The 26,769-nt window shown below is 37.8% G+C and overlaps 1 protein-coding gene across 6 annotated transcripts in view; it reads right to left on the bottom strand.

Annotated features, from left to right (window-relative positions):
• Positions 1-8,328: 8,328 nt before the first annotated feature.
• RC3H2 (ring finger and CCCH-type domains 2) overlaps positions 8,329-26,769 on the bottom strand; it is a 52,104-nt gene continuing 33,663 nt past the window's right edge. For 3 of the 6 annotated variants that reach the window (XM_060608758.3, XM_078436513.2, XM_078436512.2), the window contains 12 exons: positions 25,638-25,946; positions 20,918-21,132; positions 19,843-20,276; positions 19,094-19,264; positions 16,896-17,042; positions 16,348-16,561; positions 16,022-16,106; positions 15,679-15,760; positions 15,445-15,579; positions 15,087-15,194; positions 14,846-14,994; positions 8,329-13,636 (listed from right to left, as the gene is read on the bottom strand). In XM_060608758.3, the coding sequence (XP_060464741.1) occupies positions 13,441-13,636; positions 14,846-14,994; positions 15,087-15,194; positions 15,445-15,579; positions 15,679-15,760; positions 16,022-16,106; positions 16,348-16,561; positions 16,896-17,042; positions 19,094-19,264; positions 19,843-20,276; positions 20,918-21,132; positions 25,638-25,946 (2,245 nt within the window). In that variant the 3' untranslated portion in view covers positions 8,329-13,440. The remainder of the gene's footprint in view (positions 13,637-14,845; positions 14,995-15,086; positions 15,195-15,444; positions 15,580-15,678; positions 15,761-16,021; positions 16,107-16,347; positions 16,562-16,895; positions 17,043-19,093; positions 19,265-19,842; positions 20,277-20,917; positions 21,133-25,637; positions 25,947-26,769) is intronic. The other 3 variants (XM_078436511.2, XM_060608763.3, XM_060608762.3) reach the window with 3 other exon arrangements.

Raw genomic sequence — 26,769 nt, forward strand, 5'->3', positions numbered from 1 at the left:
TGAAGGCTGTAATCCTCAGTGCTTCAAAGATCCTTGTTTCCCTGGGCAGGTTACCCTCCCACTCATTAAGAGAAGAAATTCACATCTCTTTCCCAAAATATGCAACACTCTCTCCTGGCTCAGTTTACGACCCTGATTCTTATTTCGCCTGAAAAACAGAAGCAATCAAAAGGGACTTGCACTTGAGGCCACCGTGAAAATATACCCACAACCCTTGCATCCCATCCCATGGGCACCCATTCGTGACAGAGCACCCATTCCATGAATCACTCCTGCAGTGAATCCTGCTCCTCCAGCCTAGTAAAGGACTCTGTTCCTGCAATTACCTCCTCTCTGACTCCCTGCATATTCAAACTTCCTTTCTACAGTGTGCTAATATGCTTTCCTGGTTCTCTTCCAAAAAAAAAAATCCTCTCAGATACCATTTTCCACCCTTCAGATAGTTAAATATCGGAAACTTTGACAACAGCATGACTGTGGGGAATGCATTGCTGGTGAGGTGTAAATTGATACAACTCTTATAGATGAGAAATATCTGTCAATATTAAAAAATATATACCTTTAGTCCAGTGACTCCCCTCCTGGAAGTTCTTCCTATAGATATACTTGCATGAACATAGTATTTCGTTGAAAAAAAAAAAAAAAAAAAAAAGGAAGGTGGAGAACATTATGTATTAGTTTCTTGTCTTTTGCATAAAAAAAATATGGACAAATAGGGGCACCTGGACAAATAGGGTGGCTCAGTCAGTTGAGTGTCCAATATCAGCTCAGGTCATGATCTCACAGTTTAGGGGTTCAGGCCCTGCGTTGGGCTCTGTGCCTACAGCTTGGAGCCTGGAGCCTGCTTTGGGTTCTGTGTCTCCCTCTCTCTGCCCCTCCCCTGATCATGCTCTGTCTCTCTCTCAAAAATAAATAAACATTAAAAAAAATATGGACAAATAATGTTATTTGCTTATATATGCATAAAGAAAGGCACTGAAGAATACATAAGAAATAAAATAGTTATCTTTGAGAGACAGAGGCAAGTCAGGAGTGGAAGACTTTTTAGATGTGTTTATATGTGTATGTTCTAGAGTTTAAGAATAATTTTTTTGTAGTTAATACTCCCTGAAATGTCCCTTCTGGTGCATTTTTTTCTCTTAAATTTTTTCTTAACATTTTACTTTTTTGAGAGACAGAGTGAGCAGCGGAGGGGCAGAGGAGAGGGACACAGCACAAACGGGGCTCGAACCCATGAACTCGAGATCATGACCTGAGCTGAAGTCAGACGCTCAATCAACTGAGCCACCCAGGAACCCCCTTTCTGGTAGAGTTTTAAGACTGATTTTCATTGATGTCTCTTTTAATATATTCACTCTCCTGGTTGTATACGATGGAGGGATATATCTAGTGGTGTCCTCACTGGGAATATTGTTTGCATCTGTCAGGAATATGATTGTATATATTAGTTAGTTGCCTAACAATACTCAACAGGACTGCTGAACTTAGCAGAATTTTGGGGTGGTGTGTATTATGACGTTTCTGTTTAATGGGAGTACCATGTGTAATTTATAGTTCTTAAAGGATTTTACTTGTAAGATTTTATTTATCAGTAGATCATACTGAAAGTATTTTAGTAGGAAAACCTAAATCCATAGCTGTTTTGTGACTGTTAAAGCACTTGCATTTTTTTTTAAGAAAGAGAGAGAGAGAGCGTGCAAGCGGGGGAGGAGGGTAGAGGGAGAGAGAGAGAATCTTAAGCAGGCTCCACACTCAGCCCAGAGCCCCTGCCAAGGGCGTGATCCCATGACCCTGAGATTGTGACCTGAGCAGAAATCAAGAGTCAGATGCTCAACCTACTGAGCCACCCAGGTGCATTTGCCTTTTTTCAAGGGAAAATCTTGATCTAACCAAAAGATTTATAAACCTTTGTGAAACATATTTGAAAATTTAAAGTAACTGAATAAAATTCATATAAAAGTGTTTAAATGCCTTGAGGCATGGGCTTCAAGGCTTGCTCTACCCTTACAGTTTTTCCAGATTATGATGGAGGTAAAACAGGATTTGGTCTTCCACTGAGTTTCCCACCAATATTTTTGTAAATTTAGAACAAAATTGTCTTTGTCACTGGATTTTTTCTTATAGAAGTATTAAAAGTCTAGAGATGGTTCGGGGTGACATTAAACAGTATAAGGATTATTTGTAATAACGAGTCTTTTCCTTTCTTTCATTTCCTCTTTTTTTCTCTCCCCCATCCCCCACCTTTTCTCTCCCTCCCTCCCTCTTTTCCTTCCTTCCTTCTTTTTTGGGGTGTGTGTGGCCAATTTGTGGCAATTGAGAGTCTTTCTTATTTCAAAATTAAATTTGGGTATTAATAAATGTACAATCAATAATAATTATTTATATAATATTTATTTTTATTTATTTTTAATTTTTTACATTTATTTATTTTTGAGAGACAGAGGGAGACAGAGCACGTGCGGGGAGAGCAGAGCAGAGCGAGCAGAGAGAGAAGGAGACACAGAATCTGAAAGCGGGCTCCAGGCTCTGAGCTGACAGCACAGAGCCTGACGCGGGGCTCAAACCCACAAACCGTGAGATCATGACCTGAGCTGAAGTCAGACGCCCGACTGAGCCACCCAGGCGCCTCGATATAATATTTAGATACATGTCTCTACAGTTTTAAAAGTGTTATCTTTAATGCAGGCTTTAATTTTGTTAACTGAAATTTTCTTTAGATGTTGGGTTGACTTTAAGGAGCAAATTTCTTTCTTTTTTTAAATATTTATTTATTTTGAGAGAAAGTGAACAGGAAAGGAGCAGAGAAAGAGGGAGAGATAATCCCAAGCAGGCCCATGATGACAGCACAGAGCCCATTGTGGCGCTCAAACTCACGAACCCGTGAGATCATGAACCTGAGCCGAAACCAAGAGTCAGACACTTAACCAACTGAGCCACTCAGGCACACCTAAATTTCTTTTTAAAGTTTTGATTAAGGCATCTGAGAAAAATCAGAAAAACTCTTTGCTTTCATAACTTTAGTAACTATTTTTCTTTAAATAGCTCACACACTTAAAATGTAAGGAGCACAAGTTTTTGGTTTTTTTTTTTTTTAGAAATATTTGAGTTTCTCTTATTTCATATACTTTTAAATCTCTATAAGCCAATCAAAATGGAGCTTCATTAAATTTTGAGATCTTATAATAACAGATATAACCTTTATTCTGTTAATATGGTAGATTACACAAGTTGATTTTCATATACTAAACAAACTTTACGTTCCTGACATAAACCCAATTGGATATGGTGTGTGTGTGTGTGTGTGTGTGTGTGTGTGTGTATACACACATATATATATATACACACCTACCTCAGTGGGTCTAGCAATAGTCTTCCCATGGCCTTGTCAACATGAAAATTGGTGCCCTGAAGACCTGCCTGCATGGTCACTCAAAGGCTTCCTGTCTGCGGTGATGCCAACGACCTCCACAGATTCCTGTGTAGCTCACTTGCAGTCCGGAGACTTGCTTTCTGCTGGCTAGCAACCAGTTCCAGCCTGGGCAGACCAGCGAACATCCCTGCTGTCCAGCGGGCTGAACTTCAACTTCTGCGCCGAAGTCTGAACTACAGTCTTGGTAAGGGGGGCTCTTTCCAAGTAGGGAAGGGAGCCATATGGAATTTCTCTAAGCCACAGGGTACCATATGGCATTTCCTTTTATCTTATGGTCATTTATTAGATCTTAATAATTCTTTGTGTGAAACTTCCCCTGTATGGTTTGTGTCTCCCGACTGGAGATAAAGAGGTCACTAGTTCTAGTCCACACTCCGGGAAAGGGGATTACTCAGAGCATGAATAACAAGGGTGGGCGGGGAGGTGTATCAGTCCCTGACAGTGGTCTGGACCAGATGACTTGCTTCTAAGTAATAATGACAAAAGAGATGGGATCTTGCTTGCTTTCAAGATCAGGTTACAAAAGATTGTGACTTCTTTATAGCCACCCCTCCACTCCTCCTTCTACCCATCCCCCCCACCCCGCCACCCAACACCTGACTTACAGCCTCCTCCCACCCCCTGCCCCCAGTCTCCGGCTCCTCTTGGTTGCTGCTTAGATGAGCCTAACCACCATACTGATTGTGAGAGTTTCACATGGCAAGGAACTGAGGGCAGCCTTCAACAAATAAAAAAACCGAGGCCCTCATTCCAACAGTTCGGGAGGAACTGAATCCTGCGAACAATCCAGGGAGTGGGCTTGGAAGCAGATGCTTCCCCAGGTGAGCAGGGAGATGACTAAGGCACCAGCCACCACCTGTGAGACCTGAAGCACAGGACCCATTGAAGGTTACATGCAGATTCCTGACCCACAGAAACTATGAAATTATTGATGTTGTTATACTAAGCCACTAGGTTTTTGGGTAATTTGTTATGTGACAATAGGTAAGTAATACAAGAGTTATGCCAATTTTTCTTTTGATCTTGTATCTGTTTTGGTAAATTGTATGTTGAAGGGAATTTATCCATTTTTAAGTTAAGACTGTATAAGTCCAGTTTATCCATTTCTTTCAGAGGTAGGCCAGGCATACGAATTTATTTACTCATAAAATACTTGAGAAACAAAAATCTTATGTGCACACAAAAATATGTATACAAATGTTCATAGCAGCTTTATTTGTAATAGTAAAAAATTTGAAACAACCCAACTGCTCTTCAGTGGGTGAATGTTTAAACAAACCGTGGTACATTTACTACTCGGCAATTAGAAGGAACAAATTACTAATACATGTGACAATTTGGATGGATCTCAAGGGAATTAGGCTGAGTGAAAACAAGCCAATCTCAAAAGGTTACATCCTATATAATTTCATTTATATAACATGCTCAAAATGACAAAATTATAGAGATAGAGAACAGATCAGTGGTTGCCAGGGGTTAGGAATGAATGAGGATAAGGGAAGGGAATGGATGTGGATGTAAAGGGGTAGCAGGAGGGATCAATGAGGTGACGGAACACTGTTACCTTTTTCTTTTTTTCCAGTTGTTATCTTGGGAGTAGTGGTGATTCCACAAATCTACATGTGATAAAACTGAATACAGCTACACACACACACACACACACGTGCACGCACATGTGCAAATGAGTGCATGTGAAGCTGCTGATATCTGAATAAGGTATGTAGATTGTTACAAATGTCAACTTCCTGGTTTTGATATTATACTATAGTTATGAAAGATGCCAGCATTTAGGAAACGGTGTGAAGGGTACACGGGTCCTCTATTATTTTTCCAACTTCCTGTGACTCTGTTAACTATTTCAGAATACAAAGTTTAAAAAAAAGAAAAACAGTTGAACTCATCCAGTCTCTTGGGTTACAATATCTATTTTAGATAGGCACCCCACTCCCACCCCAACTCTCCATCCAGTTTTCATGAAGGTTCACTTTTTAGCAAAGACCTTAAGAAGGGGAGTATCTAGTCATGAAGACATCTGGTGAGGGTGGGGGCAGAAGACTTAATCCTTAGAGATTAGCAAGCATAAAGGCCCTATGATGGAAGCATGCCTGGTTTGGTGGGCAGTAAGGTTGGAGCATAGTAAGCATAGGAGCAAAGAACCAGAGAAAACGCTTGGGCTTTCAATCTGATGATGATGCATTTGAAGGGTTTTGAGCACAAGAGTGAAATAATCAGACTTAACAGTTTAAAGGGATCGTTCTAGCTGCTGAAGGAAGATGAGGGCAGAAGCAGGGAGAACAGGAAGCCATTCAGGCTAATTCAGGTGAAAGATAGTAGTGGCTCAGACCTGGGTGGTGAGAAGTGGTCAAATTCTGAATACATTTTGAAGGTAGAGCGGGCAGGATTTGCTACTGGACTAAGAGGGACGGATAGTGATTGAGGGGGAAGTATCTGAAATGGGGAAGACTGGAGGTGTAGTTTGGGGAGTGGGGGGAATACCAGAAACTCAGTCTGTGACATGTTAAGTCTGAGAAGTTTCTTAGGGATCCAGACAGGGATGTCTGGCAGACTGACCTATCTAAAACTGCCCACGGTGCTGAGAATTACCACTCCCACCTTACAAAATCTCATCAGTGGGTTACATTATATTCATTCTGGTTTTACTCCTCATTATCTAAATTCACCTTTTACTTCTTGTCTATCTCTCCAACTATAAGTTTCACGAAGTTAGGGACTAGTTCACTCCTGTATCCTTAATGCCTGGTACATAGTAGATTCTCATAAAAAAATATTTGTTGAATGTCTCCGAGAACCATATGGGCCTGAACGTTTGACAATGGATGTTATTTAATACCTTGGCTAAGACAGGTCCCAAATCTATTTTCATTCATTATAGCAGTGGTGCCCAAACTTCTCTGCACATTGGAAGCATTCGGGGAGCTTTAAAAGTACTAATGCCTTGGTCCAACCCCAGAGATTGTGATTTAATCGGTCTTATGTGTGTTCTGGGCTTTGGGATTTTTAAAATATCCCTAGGTGATTGCAATGTGTAGGTAAGTTTGGAACCACTGCACTGTGGAATTTTCAATTGTATCTTAAAGGAAATAAAATCTTCCTGGAATTTCATTTCCTTAAGTTTCCTCTCTTTTGCTTGGATCAACTATCCATGTTTCTTCCTCTTCTTCCTGATCTAAACTGTCACTCCAGGGCTTATACAAGATTACATGTCTCACAAATAAGGGTCTGTTCTCAGCAACAAGATCTGGGACTCTAAGCCAAATCTAATCCACTATAGTGTGTAGATGTCTAATATCTTCTCTCTACAACAAATCGTCAATGGCTGTCTCCTGCTTTCCAGATTCACCCCTCTCTCCCTCCATCCCTGCTTGGCCACCTCTAAACACTTCTTACCTAGATTGCTGACCTGGCTTCTCTGCTGGTCTTTCTCCAGCATCACCTCAAACTGCTACCAAAGTGATCTTTCTAAAACCCCAAATTGTTCAGATCATCTAACTTCCAAGACTCCCTAACAGTCTTTTTATTATGGTATTCAGTGTCCTTCATAGAGATCCCTGCCTACCTCATCTAGTCATGTGAATTCAGGCAAATGCTCTCCCTTAGTCTTCTCACCTGTAAAATGGTGACAATAATGGTCCTAGATTTTAATATACCGGTAGCACTTAGAACTGTGTCTGGAACATATTAAGTGCTCTAAGAGTTACGTAAACTATTCGTTAAAAACTCCTTGCATTGTAACACTTATAGCTAAAACAGGTTCCAATCGTCACCCTCACTCACTGCCTTTGGGAGGTAGAACAGACTTGAGTCTGACTCCACTACTTTCTAGCTGTGAGCCTTGGGCAAGTTACTTAACATCTCAGATAGAAAATAGGGATAATATCTATAGAGAAGAACTGTTCAGGTACAGAGTGGGTTGTCGTGAAGGTAGGGTAGGTGCTTGGGTGTTTATTCCCGTCTCTGCCTGGTGACCTGTTATTCAGCCTACAAAATCTAGCCTGGGATCATTTCTCAAAGAACCATCTCCTCTGGAGGCTTACCACCACTACCATCTGCCCCATAATTTACCTTTTGGAGTTTCCATACACCCTACATTAGAACATAGCTCACTGAGCTGGTTATTCAGATCTGTCTTCCCCATTTTCTACACTGTGAGCTTCCAGAGGAAGGGTTCGTGTTTTATTGAACTTAATGACCAGCACGGACTAGGGCTTATTACATTTATGTATTTGTCCTATTTCCTTCCTCACCTAGACTGTGAACTGCTAGTATTATCTATGCCCTCATTTCCCATACAGAAAGTACTTTATCTATATTTTAATGACTGAAGTGACTGGATTACAAAATATTTCAACCTTCCTGGTCTATTCATTCTTCAGATCCTTCCCAGGAACGTATGTGTGAGGCAGGCAATTATTTATTTATTTTTAAAAGATTTTTAGGAGTGCACCTGGGTGGCTCAGTCAGTTAAGCATCCAACTTCGGCTCAGGTCATGATCTCGTGGTTTGTGGTTTCGAGGCCTGTGTCAGGCTCTGAGCTGTCAGCACAGGAGCCTGCTTTGGAGTCTGTGTCTTCCTCTCTCCCTGCCCCTCCCCTACTCACGCCACTCTCTCTCTCTCAAAAAAAAAAAAAAAAAAAAAAAATTAAAAACATTAAAAAAAAATTTTTTTAAGTACAATCTACCCCTCAACATGGGGCTCAAACTCACAACCCCAAAATCAAGAGTCGCATACTCTACCAACTAAGCCAGCCAGGCTCTCTGAGGCAGGTGATTATTTAAATCTCAAGGAGTATCCTGGTAGCTTAATTAAGCCAAAATGTATACCAAGGATATCAATATAACTAAAATGCACCATGAACTTAATATTGACACTAAAACAACTTTTAAGGTGGACAAATAATTTTATTTTGTGCATGCAAATACATGTCAAGTACTGCAAACTTTTTCCATCAATTTTCTCTCAAACACTGAAAATCATGATGCTCTATTCTGTGAACAGCCAAAGCTAATTATCTCTTCACTTCAGTGCTACAGCAAAAACACACAGAATTCACTCATTGCTATTCACTATCATCACAACCCTCATTGTTCCATCTCTGCCCTCCCCCCATATACAGGCCTTTAGAAATCCTAGCCTTCCCCCATTTAATCCTATTCCTATAGCACAAAGGGAAACATTACAATTTGGAAATTCAAATTGAAATAAATGGAATAGAATTTATTCCCATATATATTCCCCATTTCATTGTACAGAATTATTTTAAATTATAGTTTTAAATAGAAGCTGAGTATATGCCTTAAAAATGAGCATTAAATCCATCTTAGAGATGGTGCCTGCTTTTTACATGATGGGTGTACACCATCTTTAATTTCATTTACATTTCAATCGAACAATAGATTTGCAAAGAAAATGTCTAATACAGACGTAAAAATATTCACACTAGAGCTTCACAATCGGTTGTACAATTGACAAACAGGCCTCTTTTCCCAAACTTTCCAGCTAAGCAAATTTATAAAATGTAATCAATGCAACAAGAAAAACATTTCTCTTTCACTTCCAGGGAAAAGAATATGCAATAAACAGTATAAATGCAGACAGCAGTTGCTGCAAGCTAACCACGATACTCCCAAGTGGCTGTACAGTGGATATGTGCAGTACAAATAAAAGCCACATGTGTTGTATCACAACTACAGTATAATTGTTTGCCCAGCTAAGAGAATGCATGCACTTCCATGCCTTGGGTTATAAAGTGAGGCCTAATTCTCGACAGATTGATGGAATATATGCAAATGACCTTGGCTGTTGGCAGTACTAAGTGCAGCCAGTGTCTATGTTCCACTGGTTTGAGGATATTTTTAAAATTTTATTTAAAAAAAGAAAAATTGCCAATTTTGGATTTGGGGGAATAACTGCTCTTGGAGTAGAAATAAGACTCCACTCAAATGTGGGGTGTTCTGATCAGTGGCCTTGACTCCTTGTATTCCCTTGCCAGCAAAGGGATACAAAGAAACTGCTAGTAAAAAGGAACAACTAGCAAATGTATTCAATTTATCCAGAAAATGGGATACTCCTTGAGCACGTTCATTTGTGTTCTGCTTCTGCTTGCAGAAGGGGTTCTCATGAAGGAGTTACAGTAAGTGATCCCATCAACACTCTTCACTCACTAAAACACAAGAAAAGTTCTTCCAGGAAACTAACACATAGTTGCAATGCAACTTTTCCCTTTAAGCCTAGTTACCAACACTGGTGACAGTCTGCTCAGGAAATGACACAAAGAAGCTAGGGAAGAAACATTCAGATTCAAAGTTGAAATCACATGCTGAATCTGAATCTAATCATTACAATTGCACCCCTGCTAACAAGACAACACAGGCTTTAACATCTAAAATGCAAGAGCAAGCTAGATGGTTTTTAAAACAACGTTTTCAAATATTTAAATGATCCCATTTTAAATTCCTAGAAATAGCTGTGCATCTTCTTATTTTCTCAAGGCAGCATATAAAATTGGGATGTGCTTTATATACTTGGAATCAACTTGAAATTTGAGTGAACGGGACTAGATCCATACAAATGGAAAATTTCAGTTCTCGTACAGGAGGCGAGGTTTCTTTTATAATTCTCTTGTGAGAGTAAGTAACTACTAGGAAAAAATCAGTGCCATCGACCCAACGAAGTACTACCTTCTCTTGAAAATTATATGCACAACCTTCATGCATGACACTTGCTTATCAGATGGTACTGAAAGGAAGTCATGGCAGGACAGGCAAGGGAATCTGCTCTGGTCAGGCACCAACTAGACGAAATACATACATAATCTCAGAATTTATAAAATGAAACGATACTACAAAAGAGAACTACTGAATTTAGATTCACAGAATCTGAATGAGGCACATGGACTTCAGAATGGGACTCAGAAATGGAAAAACAAAAATGTAAGAAGTAAACCAAACACACAACCCACCATTTTCCCACTTTCCAGACCTCAGACTATTTTTTCCTAATTGAACCATAGGCACCACACGTAGTTAAATTACCAACATCACACATTTCCTCTCCTATTGCCTTATATACTGATTTCAAACGCATGTACATCACATGTTGGTAAAAGGGTCAAATGACAGGGAATGTACCCAATTTTAAAAAGTCACATCCTAGGTCTGATTCATAATTTTTTTCCTCTTGACATCAGGGAGTAACTTTTTGAAGAAGGATCAGAAAGACTGCTCTTTCTTCTAAAGTGGCAGAGAACCAACATCTTTCCCTCACATTAAACCCACCATGAGAAACAGAAGATGGCCACTATATAAAGGATGCAATACAGAATAATCCCAACAAAGAAACAATTCCTATGTTGTTAGTGAGAACGAGAGTAAGTTTTTAAGAACAGGGAGTTATTGTTTTATGGGATCACCTGCTGCAAGACAAGCATTATTTTAATATAAATGTTCTGAGACATACCAATAAGGTTGGCAGGTATATACATACACTGATGCAAATGTAATTTCACTGGACAAGTAGGCAAACACCTAAGCAGTTTATCCCAAACCCCTCCAGCAGAGCACAACCAAGTTTCAAAATTTCAATTTTAAAATTAAAAAGATAAGGTTAAATACACAAGATCAATTTATGTAGTATATATTCACCCTCAGAACGTGCTGAAGATGTTTTGCGTAGTTTTGTTGCACAGAGGGTTCTTTCCCTGAGGGCACATAAGGAGCTCTCAAACTGTTAATAGGTCTCTATTTTGTAACAAAATAGCAATTTTAAAATCTTAAAAAAAAATACATTACCTTCAACATGGAAGATCTCACTATTTAAATATCCATGAAATAGACATACTGGTTTGCATATCCTTTTTGGAAATACAAACAGCAAATAAAGTACATTGGAAGCATTTTAAATGTAATAAGCGCATATTTATAGAAGGGTTCTGATATAAATTATATAACAATCATGTTCCTGTAATATCCTAGGCTAATTTATAATGTCAGAAATAAGTTAATGTAACATGGTTTAAAACTCTTGTTCCTATTCATTTCAGGTTACAGAGTGAAATAAATAAAATGTCTTTGTAGGGATAGGGAGCACTGGCCATGGCAAAAGGGTACAGTACTAACCAAAGGAAACGAAGTCAAGGCTACTGTGCTGTTATGCTACAAACAAACATCCTCATACATTTGAATATTAAATAAATGTGTAAGATCTTCCATACTGACACCAGAATATCAAAACTACCCCTTTGTTTCTCAGGTATATTTACAACTTATCAGTCACCTTATGAGCATGTTCATTAAGACAGGTATCAAACACCAGCATTTACTCATTCTGATCAAGAAATTTCAGGGAAATGTCAACCCTCCCGCCCCTGGAAATGTGCACAAAACTTTTTATCAAAATCTTATCTGATACAATGCTGTGGTTTTGTAAAACAACTAAATAGCTCAGACGACCAATAACATGATCCTGTTTAAGCATCTTGCTAGCAGGAAAAGCCCTTACATACAGTACACCTGGTGAAAGATCAGCTTGGCTTAAAATATTCCAGTACAATTTTCAGAGTAAACAACTTCACAGAAGTTAATTAAAAAAAATAATAAAAGTCAAACTAATCTTAAAGAAACTGGGGAAAAACGAAGACGAACTATAGGTGAGATCACCAGGAAGGAATGCCCAGTTTTTGTTTCCAAATGTCGACTGAAGTTTAGGTTTCAAAAATACCTCCCCCAAATCTGGGGCATGGCTGGTTGAACATGCTGCATGCTTCCAGATGCCAGGTCCAAACACTTTTCAGTCACATTTAGCAGGGCAGAAATTACTCATGTTTTTAAGTACGAATAAAGGTTAGCCAATGTTCTATTATTACATGGTTCATAGTCTTATCAACCTAACGGTCAGAGAACAAGGAAAATTAAACGCAACGTGAAGTAACAATAAACAATACTTAACCAAGATATTGCAATGAACATCCAAATTAATCAGTTTAAATAAAAAAAACCCAGCAATACCATCTTGTTAGTCAGTGCAAACGCTACATACAGGGTTTTCTCAAGAAAGCTGAAAGCACCTGATTCTTTTGCCAAGTCATCAGATTCAATAATGTACAGGCTTAAATCTGCATTTTAAAAAACTGCCATTACATTAGTGCATAATTTATCAAAATTGTAAAAACGATTCTGCATAACTTAGGAGAATTTAATATCTAGTACATCAGCTGAAAGACTTAGGCACTTGGTTATATATTTAATTACTTACTTCAACAAGTAGCCTGTGTATAAATATTAACAAAGCAGAAACTAGGCTTGAAAAATGGAAAATTAAAAAAAATTTCAATGCTACAGATAAAAGCACTGCACCACACTCCTACATATAATGCAGTAAAGAAAGCTAGTATATAACCCTGTAAAATTCTATGGTAAGAACATCTAACTCCACTCTTCAAAGTAAAAAAAGAAAAAAAAAAGAAAAAAAAAGAAGGAAAGAAAGAAAGAAAAAGAAAAAAAATCCATGCAAAGTCCCATGAAAAAGATAAATAAAGCAGCTGGAATGAGATGGAAATTTCTCTCAGCAAAACATAAAATAGAAATAAATAAGTTAATTAAGTCTACTTTCACTAGATGTATCATTGTAGGATCCTGCTAGTTTAATAACTGAGTTGTTAATTTTCTATAGAAGCCATTTAAAATAGGAAATGGCTCAGTTACTGCACCGGATTGCTACAAACTCATAAAAAGCTGCTTGAAGCTTAAGTTAAATGTCCAAATTCCAATCACCTCTGGAAAGTGAACGTGTTACCCTAGTAAAGTAAATTTTCTTTTTTTTCATAATGCTAATGCAAGAGGGCTTGAAGTATCAAAGAGTCCACAGGAAATGGATGCCCCCGGTAATATCTTTTTTTAAAAAAAATATACATTATATAATATATATTATATATATAAAAAGCTAGTGTAAATGCTTCCATGGTATGGTCACAAATTTGAAAGATGAACCTCCTTTCAGCTGTTAACCATCTTCCCATTTGCAACAGGTTTTAAAAAGTCGTTTTTATCTTCAGACATAACGTGAGTTTTCAGAATGAGGTTGCCAACACTGACAGATGTGGTGATGGGGAGGCAACTTGCATTGCTAATGGACACTGGGAGTGGCTGGCTAAAGCAAGAAGTTACCGGCAGAATTGTTTTTTGCTCCTCCCTGAGAGAAAATAAAGGACATTGAAAACAAATTAGCTTTAAGTGAATAACCCTTTAAAGAATAACTATACATGCTTAATATTAGTTGTAACAAACTTCAAAAGCCCCTAGTAAAGGCATGTATTTATCACTAAAAAATATCAGCAGTCACTAAAAAAGTCCCTTTTTCCAAAAATCATATTTAAAAAATTAAAATACTAGACGGGCACCTGGGTGGCTCAGCACTGGGCCTACTTGGGATTCTCTCTCTCTGCCCCTCCTCTGCTCATGCTCTCTCTCTCAAAAAATAAATGAGTAAACTTAAAAAAAATTTAAGGGGCACCTGGGGGGCTCAGTTGGTTAACAGACTTCAGCTCAGGTCATGATCTCACAGTCCGTAAGTTCGAGCCCCACATCAGGCTCTGTGCTGACAGCTCAGAGCCTGGAGCCTGCTTCAGATTCTGTGTCTCCTCTCTCTCTGCCCCTCCCCTGCTCATGCTTGGTCTTTCTCTCTCTAAAAAATAAATAAACATTAAAAAAAATTAAAATACTGGCTAATTTAAGGCCAACAAACTATTAAGTTCAAGACTAACCCATAATTTTGGCGGTAATTATATAAAATGGCAATATTAAATCTAAGAATATCTGTAATTAAAAAAAATGTTTTTTAATGTTTATTTATTATTGAGAGAGAGACAGAGCGTGAGCAGGGGAGGGGCAGAGAGACAGAGGGAAACACAGAATCCAAAGCAGGCTCCAGGCTCTGAACTGTCAGCACAGAGCCCGATGTGGAGCTCAAACTCACGAACCGTGAGATTGTGACTGGAGCTGAAGTCGGACGCTTAACCAACTGAGCTATCCAGGTGCCCCTAAATCTAAGAATACCTTAACATGATTTTTTAAAAGGGAAACCCTTCATCTAGATTTTAATCCTCTATTGTGTAGTCTAGAAGTGTGCCTACCAGACTGAGGAAGTATTAACCTGATGCTGGAGCACGAGGACAAACTTTTATCCACAAAAAAAGCAGGTCTCAGGCTACTTAAAAATGGACTATTTTGTTCAAGTTTACCTCTTCTCTCCTAAAAATTCAGACTGACCCAATCACTGCCCTATTACATAAGGTCTTCGCCTCACAGGAGAGAGCCAAAATTGCAGGTAACACTGCATTTATTTTATTTAAATATTTACAACCTATGTCCACTGGTTATGAGTTATCTGTCTAACACTCACAGAATCACATGGTCTTCACCTAAACTCTGTCTCTTCTGCTCCAGTGGCTCCTTTTGGTGCTGTTGGACTGGATGCCCATTTTCCACTGCTGTTCCATTCAGCAACTGATCATTTTGAGAACTGATACCCAGCTGTATGTCCAGGATCTCCTAAGAAAATAAAATGTTAATCCTTCAGTATGAAAGTATTTTATAGTTTCCAATTGAATAAAGCTTCCTAAATATCTAATTGTGGTACTTACTTCAATTTGTTCACCTTGTCCATCAGGTTCATCAGTATCAAGTGCCGAAAGCTCTAACTCAATATCCCTATCAGGCTTAGTATCGCTTGCATCTTCTGTATAATCACTCTGTAATAAAAGAAAAAATGCTGATTTTATACCTGGGGAAGCTGGGGCCCCCCTTTTAGATTAAAGTAAGAATCTCAATGATTGAAATAAAAGCTGGTACTGCAATTTTATTTCTATTCTGAGTTTGAAAAACAATCATCCACCAGAAAAAGGAATGCTAACATACACTAGGTAATGGCATAAACTAACACACAGCAGCACCAAACAGCAAATACATTAAGCATGAAGCTGAGAGGTTCAGTTTTTTTACCTCTCCATTTCTCAGTTCAATTTCCTTGCTTAGAAGATTTAAGGTAAGGTGGCGGCCTTCATCCAGGGAATTCCACTTCTGCTGCATGGCCAGTGCATTGGCCTCCCTCTGAAGAAGCAATGAGTTACTCTTGGCCTATAGGGGAAAAAAAACAAAGGTAAAGTTAGCTTTCAACCATAGCTTTCAACTGCCATTTTATTTTAAGAATTTAAAGCTGAGGGACACAGAGACTACCTGCTGAAGTTCAATGCTCAAAAGGTCTCCAGTACTGGAATGCTTTCGATGACCAGATAAATCAGTAACAATGAATCTGTCCCTTTAAAGAGAAATATGTTTACAGTTATAAAACTGAAAGAGTTGAAGCAACTAAAGCAGTAATGGCCATATACCAAATACATTTTCTGTAATTAATCAACCCTGAAAGTTTTAGTCATCATTTAAATGTTTTCTCAGAAATCTGTTATTCAGCTAAAATCATTAAAGTACGCTTCATGAATAATCGGGGGTAGGATCTATACTCTGAGGATACACACAAGTCTGAAAATAGAGAATCCAGAAGAAGTAAGAGTAACATTACCGTTCAATATAGTGTGCTGATGACGTGGCCTCGTTACCATACGAACTCCACCTTGAATCAACAGCATTGACATAAGGAACATAATCTACAGAAAGGTAGAAAGAAACAATGATCAGAAAAGTGAAATATCAATATGTAAATGTGAACATACACTTTTTAAAAAAGATCCATATTTTATCCAACCAGCCATGTTCTTCTGGCTAAACCATTTAATTCTGAGCTCCTGTGACTGTTAAATAGAGGGAAATGTGCTGTACCTCACAAAGTGAGGATTAAAAAGCACAGTGTTAGAATACAGCAAGTGAGATACTAGTTAAGGGGATTACCTGATACACTGATAGGCTTAGTGGCACTTCCTTGGGAAGCAGTGGCCTGGACAGGATCCGTGGTATGGTAACCTGTACGTGAAGATCTGGAAATTGCACCCCATTTTGAGATGATAGGTCCATCACTAAATGGAATTATTGGGTCTTCTTCTTTTGTCCTTCTCTGAGTTTCAAATAAATGCACTCTTCTCTTAACATCTCCACTGTCCAGGTCCTGCATAAACCAAAGAAAATCAATTAAAAGGATTGTTGTCAATTACTTCAGCTAATAATACAGGTACATGCTTTCAAAAGACATGTAATCAAATTTTCTGGTAAATTTAACACTAGCAGTACATCTTAGTGATAATCCAACATCCGTTTTAAACCACCAAACTAGCTCAAATAATTTAAGCATTAAATGCAATTTATTTCAGACTTACCTAAATATAACTCAGCTGCTTACAGATGAGTTATATAGCAATAAACAATATGAAGATGAAAGCATTCAATCATTCTAAAACTTGAGCCAACATGCATGATATCCCCCCCACTCCCCCAAATCATACCATTAATACAGCATTTGAATTAGCAATTACATCTCTGGGCTCTGAATCGATGGCATTTATACAGGAGCCTATGGTGCCACAAGACCAAGGAGAATAATGAGAAAGATGATCTTCTTCAAATTTTGTACCACTCACACTCTCAGAGAACTGATTAAAAAAAAAAAAAAAAAAAAGCATAATCAATTAGTACAAAACTGTTAAATTTACAAACTTGTAACTAATACAAAGTAACTATTATAGAATATATAGGACTTCATAATGAACAAATAATATAAAAACTTTCAATAATTAATATAAAAATACTGTCATATGTAACAAGTAATAATTATACTATTTGTATTTACATTATTTACTATAGAAAATAGAATGACTTCTCTTTTTATTTTGCTCTTTCAGTACTCATAAGGAACCCCTGACTATCAAACACCAAATCAACAAATATTTGCAGCATGTCTCTAACATGGTATGAAGCACTCCAAAAAAATGAAAAAAGGCAAAACACACACACACTATGGTCCGTGTCCTAGAATAGTTTACGATTCTGAGAAAAGACCATCATGTAAATATGGGAATATAACTGATAAACCATGCAGGATCAAATTTAAAAAAAGAACTCAAAGAAGGCTGTCTGGAACTAGAAGAAAAAGTGGACAAATTTTAAAAGGACTGTCCAAATTATTACAGGATCAGAATACTAAAGTTGTCATAATCATTAAATCTAGTTTACTGATTATACAGATATAGAAAGCTGATGCCAAAATCGTTAAATTACATATTACAAGTCATATTACTGGCAAATAGCAGATCTGAGTCTCAGGGAAATTTTTTTTTTTTTTTAAAGTAAACACTACACCCAATGTGGGGCTTGAACTCATGACCCTGAGATCAAGAATCACATGTTCTACCAATTGAGCCAGTCAGGCTCCCCAGGGGACTAATTATTTCTTAAAGCATAGTATAAAAAAATGCAAATACATTTTTCTATCAAGCAAGTGGCAACTCTATCACTCTGTTGTCAAGATGTTCAGTTGCTTTGAAGAAGTCTCAGTTTGATGAGAAATTTGGATCTAGTTTAAGAATTCAATGGTTTATTGAAATATTTATGGATGAAAAAATGTTATCTGAATTACTTCAAAATAATCCAGTGGGAAGAGGGGGTACAAATGAGAGACTGAAGAGTAGGTAACAGGGGGTGATGGGTACGTGGGGTTTATCATACTATTCTACTTTTGTATATGCTTGAAGTTTTCCATAATAAATTTTTTTTTTTTTTTTTTTGAGAGTGAGCATGCAAGCAGGGGAGGGGGAGAGAGAGAGAGTGAGAGAGAATCCTAAGCAGGCTCCATGCTCAGCACGGAGCCTGACACAGGGCTCAATCTCACGACCATGAGACCATGACCTGAACGAAATCAAGAGTTGGACACTTAACTGACTGAGCCATCCAGGCACTCTTCATAATAAAATTTTTAAAAGTTTTAGATATTAGAGCCCAAAAGAATGGGAAATAAATCAAATTAGAGGAATTAAAAAAATAATGGTTTGTCGTATATATAAAAGTACTGAAAACAACAAGGTACACTGAAATGATCCTGATACAAAAATTTGTTTTGTAACAACAAGAATAATTAACAGTGATGCAAAACTGCATGAATAAAACCACAGGCATTTCTGCAACTCCTGTGAAGTAAGGAAGAAATGCTTCTGCTAGATCAGAATTCAAATCCCAGCTACTTACAAGCTGAATTTATTACTTTGGGCAAATTACTTAATTTCTCTAAGTAGGATTTCTAAAAAACATAGATTTAATACCGGCCCCCTAAGATTTTTGTGAGAATTAAATAAAATAGCATTATGCAAATGCTTAGTACAGTGCCTGGCACAAGTAGGTGCTCAATAAATGGTAGATATATATCTTATTACTAAAAAACAGAAAAATAATGACAACTATACTGCTGGAGAGACTTTCAATTCTTGGTGGAACAGGTCTTAAGACCATTAAAAACTTAATGGTCTTCAGAGTCTCACAATGCCTAACTGTAGTGCTTCTCACAAACTCAATGTTCACTGAACTACGTGACTCAACTTCACACTACACCGCTGCAAAATACCCAACACAGCTAACCCTGGTTGGAAAGAGTGCTCTGAAGTCGGGTGTTTGACCTATCCTTGCAACATCAAGTGATGAAGACCTTTCTTACATCAGTGCGAAAGTCTACACTGAATAGAGGAGAAGGTGGTGTTGGTGACTGTGTTGCCACAGGAAGAGTTGAAGAGACAAGAGGTGCTTTCTGAGTGTGGTACTGGGCCCACTGCTCTGGCTTTCTTCTTATCTGCTCCTCGCAACTGGTCTTCAAATGACCACAAGGTTCCTAAGGGGGGATAAAAGAAACAATCTTAATCATCTAGGGAGCAGTAAATAAACTTGTCTATTTCCTGTGGAAATAACGTAAACAGTTTATTATATTGTTGGGACAAAAAAATACAGCAGGGAAGTCACCTTAGCCTATTCTCCACACATTTAAATGAAAGGATTAATGTTTAGTCAAGTGAGCACTCAGTTTTCTGGTTTAGAGAAGTCATTTGTATCTATGTGGGGATACTGAAAATAGGCCCTGTCCTTGTATTTTGGAGATTTCTCTATACCTTCCCATCAGTTTCCTATCCAAGCATAACATTTATTGAGCATTAATATGTATCAGGTCCAGTTCCAAGGGCTTTGTTTTTCTGATTTAATCCTCACAACAGCCTTATGAGGTAGGTACCATTATTGCCACCAAACATGAAAAACCTGACGTACAGAACATATAGTAACTTCTGTAAGTCACACAATTTCTAAGTGGAGGAGCTAGAAACCCATACCTGGGTGGTAGGACACCAAGTCTGACAGTGGGCTCTTTACCCACTGTCACTACACTACAGTAGCAGTCCTATTTCCACTGTCACTTACCCTTGGTAAAGGCACACTTGTCCTTGGCTCACTTGGTGGCTGGCAAGCCACTGAATAGTACCCATCTAATGAGTTATATCTTTCCCGCAAAGACGTCTGATAAACAGACGAGTGCATCACATCCATTGGAGGTAAAGAATTACTTCTAATAATGTCATCTCGTTGGTACATAGGTGGGCGCCAGATGCGCCTGCTGTCGTACACAGGAGCATACATTCCAGAAGGTACTGGCGGAACTGGTCCATACGGCTGCGGAGGAGGAGGTTGGTAAGGAGAAGAATTCATTCGATCTCGAGGGGAAAATGTACTGTAATGATCGGCATATGGCATAGAAGCAGGTGGGAGGGAGGACTCTGGAACATTATTGGATCTCACAAAGCGAGGAACACAGGGAGCCACACCAGCTGGTACCGTTGGAGGTGGTGGGTAGTATCCTTAAAAATTAGAAAAAGGAATATTTAATGTAATCTTAGTAAAATCCAACATTGTACAATGATTTAACTCTAAACCAGCTTTTAATGTGGGAAAAGAAAATAAACTTTGAACCTTAGTTACTCCTACTTTAGACAGACACTACACTACTATATGAACTCCTATGTTAAACTGCTCCTCAAAAACACAAGACAGGCTATTAAGAGATGGCTGGTAAGTTTCCTTCTAGGGCATCTACTGCCACAGGTTTTGGATTAAGTAATCAGTTACATTATTGATTCATAGCTTTGGGGGAGCAGAGGTAAAAACCCCTTTCAAAATCTATATAAGTTGTGTATTGTCTTTCCAAAATTATACATTAACTATATATAAACCAAACATTCTACAAACTATTTCAAGGGATTCACAGAACTCTCTGAAGCTCATCCATGGACTCTATATTTGACGTAAAGGAAGGAGAATCTTAAAACTATTGGCATGCAGAATCATTAATTCTTAGGGCAGGAAGAAAACTTAAGGGTTATATAGTCCAAAAGATTAATTTCTTAATATAGATATTCTAGATATAAGTGATTCACTTATGTATCTAAGGACAATATACATTAGTTTCTTTTTTTTCTTAGAATTGCCTAAAATTACTTACCTGTCTGGGGGTACTGTGGGACTTCGAAGGGTATCGGAGTCCTTGGATCTTGAAAATACTGAATGTTTTCAGAATGCTGAGGATATACTGGTACTCTAGTTATAAATGCGCTGGATTTTGGAGGCACAGAATTCAGCTCTGTTCCAACATTAGAAGGCCCAGCTGAGGTAGCCGCTACATTACTTACAGGAGTCTTGGGTGGAGAGCCAACTTTACTGGAGAGATAATTTATCAAAAACAAAGAATAAATTACTGTCTGTAACTGCTGTCTTCCTCAGTAGGAATTTTTCATAAAATTATATAGTGAAACCACTAATAGAGAAAATTTAGGTATTTCCATAGTGACAAATAATTTCATTGCCACCCTACACTGCTGATTCACAGGATTGTAGTAACAGATCTCATATTCTGGCAAGGGTAAAAAGAATGCAAACAAAGCCCAGGCACTAATGTGATCCACCAATCCCTTTTTACTCATTGTATAAACAAAGATTTTTCCTAGTGGAAATTAAAAAAAAAAAAAAAAAAAAAAATTCTATTCAGGGCGCATGGGTGGCTCAGTCAGTTAAGCGTCCGACTTTGGCTCAGGTCATGATCTCACAGCTCGTGGGTTCGAGCCCTGTCTGTGCTGACAGCTCAGAGCCTGGAGCCTGCTTTGGATTCCCTCTCTCTCTCTCTCTCTCTCTCTCTCCCTACTCACTCATGCTCTGTCCCTCTCTTTCTCTCTCTCAAAAATAAACATTTAAAAAATTTTTTAAAAAGTCCTATTCAACAGGTTCACCCTTAAATTTATTGTTCAATAACTACAGTTAACCCTTGAACAACACAGGTTTGAACTGCACGGGTCCATTTATATGCAGACTTTTTTCAATGAATAGTACTGCAAATGTATTTTCTTTTTTAAAATATCTTTTGTTGTTGTTGTTTTAAGTAAACTCAACCCCCAACGTGAGGCTCAAATTCACATCCCCTAGATCAAAAGTCCCATGCTCTGCGGACTAAACCAGCCAGGGTGCCCCTCCTTGTATTTTATTGATGACATTTTCTTTTCTCTAGCTAACTTTACAGCAAGAATACGATATACAGTACATACAACCTACAGAATACGTGTTAATTGATAATATGTTATCAGTAAGGCCTCTGGTCAATAGTAGGCTATGAGTAGTTACATTGTGAGGAAGTCAAAAGTGTCCCCAATCCCTGTATTGTTCAAGAGCCCACTGTAGTCTACCAGAATTCTCTGGGACAAAGACGACAGACATGTAAAAGAAGGACTGTTCTATTAAGAGATAGATGGATTAAAATGTAAACTCCTTGAGACAAGGCCATTTTTGTCCATTTTGTTAACTGCTGTCTATCCAAAGTTACATCTAGAAAAGTTAACTGTTACATCTAGAAGAATTCCTGGCATACAGTAGTCATTCAGTAAAAATATCTGTTGAAAAAATGAAACAGTTCCTGCCACATAATAGTCAGAGTGGATGAGTGAAACGCCAATATATGGTTACTCATTCAACTGATGCAAAATAACCAAACTTTTTATCTTTTTTAACCAGGGATTTTCTTTGTTGAGTCACCAGGCAATCAGCTCCAGAGGATCTCACCACGTCTTTCTTATGCCCTACTGAGAAGTCAAACTTTGGCAGAGCTTAGATATGTGGTGACTCCAGAAAAAGAACTTGTTAATGATGCAGGAATTCAATATGTTGCATCCCAAGTAGATTAAAGGGTTTTTCTCAAACTAGAGAAGCCCTTTTAAAGCTAGAATACAAACAAGTATGGGCTGCTTTTAAGTCTAGCACAGCAGATTAGTCTAGCAGATGTTTACTTTTATGTGTAAAATGGAAATAACTAAGGAACTGTGGGTAATAATAGCAGATACAAATTTACTGACTTACAGTTTAAAGATATTTTAGGGCTATATTTATTCTTTGAACTTAAATAAAGGCAACAAGGAAAATGATTAGGATTTCCTTGTAACAGTAATATAACTCTTATCGAGCAATTACTGAGCACATTCCAGGCTCTATGCTACATGCTTTGCATAGATCATCTGGTCCTTCCATATCAAAAGGTTATATACTGTCAAATTGGGATAAGTACTTTAAAATGGCAAACTTTAGGGGGCACCTGGGTGGCTCAGTCGGTTAAACATCCAACTTTGGCTCAGGTCATGATCTTGTGGTTCGTGAGTTTGAGCCCCCACATCAGGCTGTCTGCTGTTAGCAGAGCCCCCTTCAGATTCTGTCTCCCCCCACCCATCCCTTCCCCACTCACACTTTTTCTCTCTCTCTCAAAAATAAACATAAAAAGAAATGGCAAATTTTTAGACTTGTCAGCGAAAAGGCATCAAAATCCATGACAAGATTCATAGCCTCACGTGATCATACAAGCTATCCACAAAAATCAGACTAAGGAAAAAGCTAACCTTCAGCCACATTCCAGACAGACAGCTAGATTACTACAGCTGTAACCTACATGGCTCTCAGGATTCCAGGCTCTCCTTTGCAGCACCCCTCTCCTGCCTACCTGATTTTGCCAGGGCTGCTTCCTGTCCTGATTAAGATCTTTCCTTCCCAACTATCCATACTTTTGGAACTACCTCAGGTCTTCCTGGGCTCATTTTACCTCTAGGGAGTCTTCCATAATAACTCCCTATAGAATATTATTACTTTTTGTGTTCCAATAACACTTGGAACACAACTCCATTATAGTACCTATCAGAATGTATTATATAATATTTGTTTACGTCTGCCTCCAAACCACACTGTAAGACCCTCAGAGGCAGGGAGTAGTATTATTTAGTTCATTTTCATTACTTCTACCAGCTGGCTGGTGTTGGGCACATAGAAGATCCCTAATTTTTGAATGAATTAATGATTTATTTATTTTTCAAGTTGTTCCCTTAGTCTATAATTAAAAAAAAAATTGGGATAGGATTTACCTTTTAAGGTGTATAATTCAGTGAGTTTTGGTATATTCACAAGGTTGTGCAACAACCATCACCACTACCTCATTCTGAAACACCTTCATCAGCCCTGAGAGAAATCTCTACTCATTAGCATTCACTCCACAGCCCCTGGCAACTACTCATCTACTTTCTGTCTCTCTGGATTTGCCTATTCTGGACACTACCATAAATAGAACTCTGTAATATATGGCCTTTTGTATCTAGCTTCTTTCACTTAACAGTTTCGAGGTTCATCCACATTGACTGTAGTATGTATTAGTATTTACTCTTTTTTTTTTTTTTTTACGGCTGAATACATTCCACTTGTATGGATATAAAACAGTTCTAGGTTACCTTGCCAAAAACCTTCAAAAGCTCATTTTCTAAACATATATGTAACACAAGGTCTCCATAATCTGGTGCAACCTACCTATCTAATCTTATTTTAACCAGTCCCTAACATAAACTTCCTGTTCTAAAAGGCTGGTCTCTTCAATATTCCAAATAATTATCAACAAATTTGACCCATATTATGCTGTTTCTTTTTCTGAAATCCACCATATTTTTCCCAGCAATATAAAATATTCCTGTTCTTTCATCCAATTTCAATTTTGCTTCATTTGTGTAAATGTTGTCTCCACAACTATACTCTCATAAGTTTCTTAAAGGAAAAGAGATCTTATACATGTCCTGTATTTTCAAGTGTGACAAGAACATAGCTCAGAATGAATGTTCAAATACCATTTGCTAACTAGACAATGTTCTCTGACATGTCATTTCTAAAAATCTCTCCCAGGGAAAACTGTAAGGATCCTCCAATAAACAAATCCTCCTATCATATGCTAACTGCAGAAATAAAGAATATAATTGCTTACCTACCCACTGTTTATTATATGAAATCACTAGCATAATACTTTGTTCCTAGAAGGCATATAATAAATGCTGACCGACTATTCAGGGGCAACAAAATCGGAACATGATTTAACTGAGACCCTAAAACAATACCAAAGCATGAGATTTCTGAGGTGTAAGTAACTCAGATGGTCAGAAAGTTTTAAAACTTTTTTCTTACAGAACCAAAACCCTTCCTTATGCTGAAACCTGAAAATATTGGTAATAATAATAACAACAAGATATTGAGTGCTATCTGGCAGTTACTGTTCAATGCACACTGCAATAGTGATTCACTTAATCTGTGCAACCAACCTGTGTAGTAGTTACTATTACTGAATGAATTTTGTGGATGAGTAAATTGAGGGAGACAGATTAACTGGCCTAAGATCAAACAGCTAGAAAACAGTGAGCCAGAATTTGAACCCAGGGAGTTTGCCTCCCAAGAGCTCCCTCTTAGCTACTACACATCATTAAAGAATATAGAATAGACTGTTCTGAGTGAAGCAGAGGCTGGAGGCTTAGAATCTCACCTTGCTGAGGTTTCTATTTAGCTCCTTTTTGGTACCCCTCTGTATACGATCCTAAAGTTCAAAGATCTAAGTGTGGAAAAAACCCAACTCTGGTCCAAACTCTTCAGTTTACAGTCAAGGAAAACAAAACCCAGAGCTGAATTGACTTTCTAAGGTCACAGAGCTTTTCAACTGCAGAGCCAGGACTAGAACTCAAATTTTGGGGGATTCAAGTGCTTTTTCCACTAGGTGAAGATTATGCATTAAAAATTCTGATTAGTTCCTTTCCCTTAGGATAAATTAAAATACTCAGTCATTTCTCAAAAGGCTGAGTAACTCACAGTAGCCATTTTTACCTAATACTTACTTTTCAGTTACAGACTCTGCAGAAGGCCCAGTTGCGTTCTGACCATTAGTGCCAACCTTCCCCACTTTCTTCACAGTCTCCAGAGCTCTTAAAGTACTGTCAGTACTACGTGGGATTAGCTGGGAAACACTGTTTTCTGCATTTGAAATTCCATTTGTACTTGGAACAATTTTCCCCGTTGTTTCAGTACTTCCTATGACAGAAATGACATTTCCGGCTGTGGTTGTGACAGTGTTGTTTACACCAACTTTATTTAGAAGAGGAAATGTTCTTACAGTTGCATTGATCTTTTTGTTCCTTAATCGATACCTGTTTCAAAAACAATCAACATATATTGGTGAATATTGCACTAAATTTACCCTGGGGGGGGGGGGGGGGGAAGACAACGGGAAAAGATTTAAATAGGAGGAAATAGCTTTGAAAAAAGTTTCATCAGCTAAATATCAAATACAGCCTACACCAAACTCTGCTGTTAGATGTCACATGAAAACACACACACACACACACACACACACACACACACACGTAATTAATGTAGCAAGCAAAATACACATGTATCAAAGAAGCCTGATGAGTGAATGGGAAGAGATCCTTTTGAAAATTTTGTATAATTGCAATAAAAAGTACACTATGTAAAAATGAAAGGAACCATACCAAATCTATTTAGGAATGTAGAATGAAGAAGAAAGGTATGCAAGAGGTGACAAAATTCTGTTGTTACCAAATGTTAGAGCATTATATAAATTAAAAAAATTATAAAACCAAAACTCGTTCTTAAACACTACACCAGATTTGTTTATGCCTAATGTAAAAAGCATTTGGATTAAGAACAGAATTTTCTGATATTGAATTCATAGTTTTATTTATGGTGGTCAGGTATAACACTTTCAATACATAAAGCAATTTGATCTTGGGACTCCATTTAAGAAAATCTGTTTCCACTTGTACAACAAAAACTTCATTATAATGTAGTCCTAGTCAAGGTTCCAAAACTTTAAAGTGGTGAACAACTGTTACATGAACAAAAAGTTTACACACATTTGGAGCCATAATTACATATGCCTAAATTAATCTGATATTAATGTTATAATCAAACAAAAGATAATTAAATATAGTGTTAGTGATGAGCAAT

The sequence above is a fragment of the Panthera onca genome, chromosome D4 (genome assembly GCF_046562875.1).
Source record: "Panthera onca isolate mPanOnc1 chromosome D4, mPanOnc1 haplotype 2, whole genome shotgun sequence".
In the NCBI taxonomy this organism is placed as follows: Eukaryota; Metazoa; Chordata; class Mammalia; order Carnivora; family Felidae; genus Panthera; species Panthera onca.